The sequence below is a fragment of the Phyllostomus hastatus genome, unplaced genomic scaffold (assembly GCF_019186645.2).
Source record: "Phyllostomus hastatus isolate PE091 unplaced genomic scaffold, TTU_PhHast_1.1 phas_contig_210, whole genome shotgun sequence".
Taxonomy (NCBI): Eukaryota; Metazoa; Chordata; class Mammalia; order Chiroptera; family Phyllostomidae; genus Phyllostomus; species Phyllostomus hastatus.
Genome location: NW_025333737.1, coordinates 25,139,032 through 25,147,108, shown reverse-complemented (window position 1 = coordinate 25,147,108; position 8,077 = coordinate 25,139,032). Strand labels below are relative to the sequence as shown.

Sequence of the window (8,077 nt, the reverse complement as noted above, 5' to 3'; positions counted from 1 at the left end):
ACCACCAAGGGGTGGGGATTGCGTGCAAATCAATGGTAGGCCTGGTTTCTACGACAGTCTAGAATCTTGACAAGGGTGTGTCTCAGGCTGAAGTGGGTGACCTGATCACAGTTAACGCTGGGTGGGAACAGAGCAGCTACTTGGGGCTGGAAACGTGGGGGTGGGATGGAGGGAGACAGGCAGGAGCGAGCAGGGCATACCGTGGTTAAGTACGGGGTATCTTGCTAAAGGGTTGGAATACCATCTTCCAGATGGGGGGCATTAAACAGGACGGCGAGTCAGACGGGTGCTGGAGGAGGGCGGTGAGGGAGGCCGAGGGCTGGAACCTGGCAGAGCGAAGGGGAAGACCGGGATTCACGGGGAGGAAGGGTAGGGACTGGTGGGGGCATGAGAGGGAGGAAAGAAATCTCAATTCTGGGTGTTCGGGTGGATGGTGAAAGCAGATGGTGTTGACCTGGGTAAGAACTCAAGACCAGGAGCAGGTTTTCCTGTGTGTGTGTGTGTGTGTGTGTGTGTTTGTGAGGGAGGGGGGTGGGGGAGGAAGAGAGGAATTGGATTTAGACCTGCCTAGTTTTTACTTGTGGGACTTCTACGTGGAGAAGAAATCACTTCCTGTCCCAAAACCCAGACTCGCAAACCCGGGGCGTGGACAGAGGCCTCCCGCAGCGTCCGGTCGCCGGGTTGGGTGGCGGGGCCCTCAGGGGTGTGGCCGCCAAGCGCCCCTCCTTCGCGGGGCGACTCTCAGCTCCGGTGGTCCGTACCGGTCTCCGCTCCGGCTCAGCAGCACAGCGCAGCTGCCGCCCGCCCGTTTCTCGGTAAGGTAATGGGGACGCTTCTCCCTCCTTGTTCCCCGTCTCCTCACCAGCTGGTGTCATGTAGGGCGGATCCCGGTCTTCAGGCGCCCCTTGTCCCCGCAGGCCTCTGGGCCGGGTCCCAGGGGGACTCAGGCTCTGCGCCCCCGGGACCCTGGTGGGGCCCTCCACGGGCCTCAGGGGATTGCAGAGGGGCAGCGGGCCGGGGTAGAGCAGAGGCGCCCGGGCAGCCACGTGTTGCGCAGTGGCGGCAGGGGGGAGGGGAGGGGGGGACGGGAGCTCCCGCACAGGCAGTCGGGGTGGCGAGAACGCCCACGTGGGCTCCTGGGTCCGGAGCGGGGCGCAGAGGCCCGGCGCGGCCTGTGCCGGCCGCCCAGGACCCTTACCGGACCGTTCATCCGCAGGACCATGGCCAACACGGAGCGCACCTTCATCGCCATCAAGCCAGACGGCGTGCAGCGCGGCCTGGTGGGCGAAATCATCAAGCGCTTCGAGCAGAAGGGGTTCCGCCTCGTGGCCATGAAGTTCCTAAGGGTACGCGGTCCCCCACCCTCCCGCCCCCAGTAGCTCCGTTGCAGAGGTATTTGCATACCGGCAGCGTCTTGTCCGCGTCTCGCAGGATCGGAGTCCGCATGGCTGCTTTCACCCCCGCAGGAATCCCTTTGCCCCCTCCCCTGGCCCTCTGCCCTAAGACCCTTTCCGGAGGCCCGGGAGCACAGACGCCCTTGGAAAGGTTAAGCGTAGGTAACGTGACTCCTGCTTTGGACAGGCTTCCTACTTGCGGCTGCGTGGGACTGAGGCCTGCCCATCCGTCACCGGGGGGCAGCAGAGAGTGAAGAAAGCCAGCGCCCCAGGCCCCTTCCCATGGCCCATGTGGGTGTACCTGTGCCCGGAAGGGGACCTTGGAATCCTTTTGTGTTTTAGCTTGCAACACTGAGATGAAGTTTTAGGTGGGAAGTGCCTTCCTCTGCCCTTTCTCTGCAGGCTTTGTCGTAATTGTCTTTTCCACATTAAGTTTGGGGCACACAGATCCGTACCTTAAGTACTGAAATTTTAACCAAGCCCATCAGTGAAGAGAATGTTCTCACTTAACATCTAAAATGTGTAAGCGGGCGTTGTGATGGTCCAGAGGAGCCTACAGGACCTCCACCTGGCACATTTCCCTCAGCTGCACCCAACACTTACCTCCCTAAGTCTGGATCCTCAAACCATCTACTTTAAGGATAACAGCCATAACGTCATTGATACTATGAAGCTGTCGTCATGAGCAGAAGTCTTTTGGTAAAATAGGGCCAGTTTCATTGTTTGTGGGATTAAAAAATATGCTTATTGATTTTAGAGAGAGGAGGGAGAGAGAGAAACAGTGGTATGAGGGTGAAACCTCCATCGGTTGCCTCCTAGACGCGCCAGACCCAGACTGAACCCACAACGTAGTTACGTGCTCTGTCGGGGAATCATACCCTCAACCTTTTGGTGTGTGGGCCAAGGCTACAACCAACTGAGCCACACTGAAGGGCTGGATGGGTTTTTTTTTTAACACCTTATGAATGTGGGCCAAAATACTGAATTAGACTTTAAGAGATGCTGCCATGTAGCCCTGGCTGGCGTAGCTCAGTGGATTGAGCGCGGGCTGGGAACCAAAGTGTCCCAGGTTCGATTCCCAGCCAGGGTACATTCCTGGGTTGCGGGCCATAACCCCCAGCAACCACACATTGATGTTTCTCTCTCTCTCTCACTATCTCCCTCCCTTCCCTCCCTAAAAATAAATAAAATCTTTAAAAAAAAAAAAAAGATGCTGCCATGTTAGTGGGAGTCTTGAGAAGCTAGCTGATGGGGACATATTTGAGCCTCTCCAGGGTAGTTGCTAATCAGTACCTCCTCTTCATTGCCAGGCCTCCAATGAACTGCTGAAGGAGCACTACATTGACTTGAAAGACCGCCCGTTCTACCCCGGGCTGGTGAAGTACATGAACTCAGGGCCTGTGGTGGCCATGGTAAGTGACACTGGTGAGGAAGGGAAGCCCAGGAAACCGAGGGCTGAAAGTAACTGGCCTTGGTCAATGACTGTGTCATATTCCTTTTTTTAGATTATTTATTTATTTACTTTCAGAGAGAGGGGAAGGGAGTGAGAAAGAGGGAGAAAAACATGTCAGATACACATCAATAGGTTGCCTCTCGCCTGCCCCCAACTGGGGACCTGGCCTGCAACCCAGGCATGTGCCCTGACTGGGGTATTGAGCTGGTGACCTTTTGGCTTACAGACCGGCACTCAGTCCACTGAACCACACCACCCAGGGCAGGATTCTTCAGTATTGTTTATCTTCACCTCACTGGAAAGTTGCCAAGTTGGGTAGACTTTTTATACTAGCAATACATCTGGGATGGAGTATGGAGTATTTACATAGCCACCTGCTATCTACTGGGGTTAGCTGATACTCATGTCACTGATTGGTCTGATTGATGGGTGCTGTTAGGTAGGGGTAAACATTTGTTCCTAATGTCCTGAGTGGCAGACCTGATGCAATTCCCTTTCCCTACTGTCAAGGTCTGGGAGGGGCTGAATGTGGTGAAGACAGGGAGGATGATGCTCGGGGAGACCAATCCAGCAGATTCTAAGCCAGGCACCATTCGAGGGGACTTCTGCATTCAAGTTGGCAGGTAAGTCCTGAGGGGTGCTTATGACTTCCTCAAAGCCATTTTAAATGGGGTATAATACATTTTTTTGGCATATCCTGATTTTAGAAGAATTTGAAGTTCTAAAGTAGGTAGTAATTATCATCAGATGCAAGTGTTTTTAAATAGCTACTTCCCTAGGCTGCTTGTGCTACTTCAAATCTTAGGCAAGACGTCATCACACGAGGGAGCTGTGTGCGACAGCAGAACAAATGTGAGGAAAGCGTGCTAGCCTCGGCTTTGCTATTTGTGGCACTACGTCCGTGGGTCTGTCACTTAACCTTGTGGCCCCTCACCTATGCAAAAATCTGTACAAAAAACTTTACAATTAAGAGATTCCAGTGGAATAAAGGGATTGTCAAATGAGCGTGAATGTCGCGGTTGGGCCTTGTAAATTAGTGTTAAGAAAATTCAGCTGAAAATGCCCTTGATAATGAATACATCATGTCAAGTTCAGGTTTTGGTCTGGGTGGGTTTGACTCTCCCTGTATTTTTCAAAATTGAAGGAATGTTTTGTGATACAGCATTCTTGGGGTACAAGTAATATTTTGAAGGGTTTGGGGAAACCTGGAAGCATAATGAATGAAGTTGAACCAAGGAATGTTTTTAACTAAGTACTTTTATGATTGCTGTTAGGAGGAAATACTTTGGGGGGAAGGTTTATGCTTCCAGTGACAACCTGGCTGAAAGGTCTGCAGTGGTCGTCCTTCGCTTTATCTGTCAGACAGACATTTGCACTTCGCAGCGTGTTAACTAACTAGTATTTGTTCTTTCTCAGGAACATCATTCACGGCAGTGATTCAGTAAAAAGTGCCGAGAGAGAAATCAGCCTGTGGTTTAAGCCTGACGAACTGGTTGACTACAAGCCTTGTGCTTTTGACTGGATCTATGAGTAAAGGGGTGGACAAAGCGTCAGTCCCCTTGGGCTCCGCTTGGATGTGTTTCCCTGGACACAGCTATCCATTCCACTGACTTGGAAGCCATAGGATCGATCTTTGTTTTCTAAAGTATACTTACCAATAAAGCCTTTGGAAAGTGAGTGCAGCCTTCTGTGCTTCCTTGGTACACTGGAAGAAGTGACTTGGTTCCCTGGCTAGAGTAGCATTATCCAGAACTAATTAGCCCTGCTTATTATGGAAGAATGATCTGATCCTCCTTAGCACCTCTGTACACCTCAAGACTCTAGGTGGGAAAGTAGCAAGGTTGGTGAGGACCACGCTGAGGACTCTTATCTAAGGAAGCAACCTAATACCCCAACCTCTTTAGCTGATGTAGAAATGTGTACTTATTACTGTATAAGTCATTTATTTAAACTTGATAGTGAAACATACTGTCATCCAGATGTGCATTTCTGCTGACTGCAAATGGGCAAGTTATGTCTGAGGAAACAGAGGCCTAAAGACATCTGTAAAATGAGATCACTGCAACGCAGGCTTAAATAATGGATGTAAGGGAGGTAACCTAGTGCCCGGCCTACTGCTGGCACACGAGTATGCTGCACAGCCCTCCTGCTTTCTCTCTGGGGGAAAATGCTTGTCCTGCCCGTTTCCTGGGCCAGAGCAGTGAGTGGTTACAAAGCTTACCTTCTCTGCTTTTAAGGTGCATTTTGCTGGGTTGGCACCGATCACTGGGAGTTTGGCTTAAAAACTGGAGATGAATGAAAGAGGTGGGTGTCTATGAATACCTATTATCTGTTAGGAAACAGGTGTAAGCTAAATGTTACTTCCATGTGAAAGACATTTATTTTTGTTTTTATTTCAGTATTAGATTTTTAATGCATACTGCTACACACGACTGACAAGTACACTGAGCTTGATATAATCTCAAGTCAATTAGGTTTAACGTTTTCTAAATTATTTTTCAATTTAAAATTTAGCCAACTTGGCCTGGCTTAGTGTGCTGGGCAGTGTCCTGTGAACTGGAAGGTCACAGGTTGGACTCCAGGTTAGGGCATACATCTGGGTTGTGGGCCAGGTCCCCAGCTGGGGGAGCATGAGAGGCAACCAACTGATCAGTGTTTATCTCCCTTTCTTCTTCCCTTCCCCTCTTTCTAAAAATAAAATCTTAAAAAGGAAGGGGAAGGGATTAAAGAACATGTATGAATGACCCATGGACAGACAATGGAGTGGGGACTGAGGGAGTGAGGGGTGGGCTGAGTGGAGGGGGGCAAACAACTGGGACAATTAAAATAGACTAAATAAAACCTTACAAAAATTTTTGATCTCATGTTCATGGTATATGCTTTCACAACAATTTAACAGTACAGTTTGATGACTAAAATTCCAGATTCTGGGGCCAGCCTGAGGATCTGCATTCTAGTATGTGCTCCCCTGTGACCCTCACCCACCCCGGCCCTGTCTGCCAGGGATGAAAATAAGTCTACCAACCAAGACATGATCTGCTTGGGGAGGAAAGGTGGCCAATCTCTCCAGGAAGGGCCAGGAGCCTGTTCTTCAATGGGCTTTCACTGGGCTCAACTTGTACAGGAATACAGGTAAAGTTCATCAATCACTGTCAGGCAGTAATGATCAAACAATAGATAATATTCAAAGAACTGTGAGGGCTTATTCTGAGTCAGGGTCAGTTAGCTGAAGGGTCATAAAACTTTGGGAAATAAACTCATTCTACGCTTGGACCCTTATCATCTACATTAAGGGTATTGGCAAAGCCGGTTTCCCAGGATTTTATGCATTCTTTCTTAGGCCTGATTGCCCTGGGGGAACCAACCCACCCTTTCCAGCACAGTGCTGCACCCACATTCGGCATTGTTTCAGGCTTAAGTCAGCAGGGGAAGTGAGGTGGCCAAGAGATTAGGAGACTTCTTGTAGACAGAATGAGGACTCAGGCTATGTCAAACCCAAGGGGCGAGGGTCCATCACTCCCTTTTTCTATAGCCTCCTAAGTCCTTCCCTGAGGGCCCCTTTTTGACTGTGCCTGTCTTAGGTCATCCCTCCCTTGAGGATCTTACCTGTCATTGGCTAACCAGTCATCTACCCGGGGCCAAGCAGGGTGAGGTGAAAGAGGCAGAGGCAGTGTCCCTACCAGGAAGCTAAGCTTTGTCTCCTCAGTGCCCTATGGTCCTAAGGTCTCCTTACTCAGCCTTAGCCGTGGGGGGTTACAGATTCTGAAACCAGGCAGGGCAGCTCCCAACACTTGAGGGAACAGAAACAAGTGAAGGTGTCAGTCTCCAATCCGAGCAGCTGGCTTCAGACTCCATGCTTTTGGCTACTGTGCTTGACTGCCTTTATAGAGTTACCCAAGTTACATGCCCAAGTCCTGAGTTCTCAGGGTTAAACTCAAATCTGGAGTGGTGGGAGCCAAGAGGAAGGACGGATGTTAGGACTTAATTTGGGAGAAGTGGAAGAAAGTCGAGTACGGTGAGACTGCAAGTACTGCCTGTGAGGAGGCAGAGTCAATGCTGTGATAGCATGTGTGGTGCCAGGTGCTGGGTACATTGGGCAGACCGCTTCGTCATGGATACACTTGTCTAACCGGAATACTGCACACCTGACGCTAATACAGAATACTGAATGTATTAATGTATTGAAACCGTAATTGAAAAATAAAGTACGCTTCTGGAGGGAGACTGGGTTTTGGACCTCATTTCACGTACCAGCTAGGCGTGTGAAGTGGAGAACTCACGCAGAACCATTTGTGCTTTCAGTAAAGCTTTTGTTTTACACAGTACATGGATGGTAAGTGGGCAAAATCAGGTTTCCAGTTTTTCATATGGAAAATAATAATGAATAAAACAAGAATAAACTGTTTCATGTGTTCACAACAGTAAGCCTACTTTCGCCAACTCCGGTATTTAAAATACATTCCTCGTTTACACAATTACCTGTTTGTTGGCAGAAGGCAAGCCCCGGGTTGGCCTGCTTGAGGCTTGGCACTAACTGGTCAGCAGGGCTACCCTAACGGTCTGTACGAAAGGAATAGTTTCACTGTTCCCCCAGTCTCAGGAGGCTGGGTAAACAGCAGAGTGCTAAAAAGTTACTTGTTTGGGGGAACACTTGTTGCTCTTAAAATTCTGGGCATAAAGTACGTTAGGAAAACAGTTCCGTAAGAGGCATGTAATGGTTTAAAGAAAAAACCATAGATCAAAACTTAAAAAAGTATATGCATCAAAGCTTGTGGGTCAGGAATGAGAGCCATCCTGGGAGTCCCAGCTCACCAGGGCAGCGGTTCAAGCCGGTCACAGTGGGTGACAGGGCCGGAATTAGGGTCTGCACCTGTTTTTCTTGGAATGCATTCTATTTTTTCCCCCTCAAATACGATGGAATCAACCCCTGACGAGACCCAATTCATCTCCTTATCATCTCACAATCATAAAATTCTCTACAAACTGCTTCTGCAGAAGTTTAATTTTCCAAAGAATCAGTCATTGGTAGAGGAGGAGTCTTGGTATTCTTCCTTAATGTAACCAGCACCAGCTGGCTGGGACAATTTATTTACATTCTGGGAACTTTGCTTGAGAGATGAACAGAGCTTGGAAGAAAAAACAAACAAACAAACAAAAGTCCCCTAGCAAGCAAGCCACCTGAAACACGTTGTTTTAGTTAAGGTGATGTAAACCCCCCCTTGGCCTCTTG

At 49.4% G+C, this 8,077-nt stretch overlaps 1 protein-coding gene across 1 annotated transcript; it reads left to right on the top strand.

The window, feature by feature from the left end:
- Nucleotides 1-641: 641 nt before the first annotated feature.
- Nucleotides 642-4,524, top strand: LOC123817095 (nucleoside diphosphate kinase B). The gene is made up of 5 exons (XM_045836561.1): nt 642-815; nt 1,217-1,346; nt 2,705-2,806; nt 3,358-3,470; nt 4,264-4,524. The coding sequence occupies exons 2-5, from the start codon at nt 1,221-1,223 to the stop codon at nt 4,379-4,381; spliced, it is 459 nt and encodes a 152-aa protein (XP_045692517.1). The 5' UTR covers nt 642-815; nt 1,217-1,220; the 3' UTR covers nt 4,382-4,524.
- Nucleotides 4,525-8,077: the final 3,553 nt, after the last annotated feature.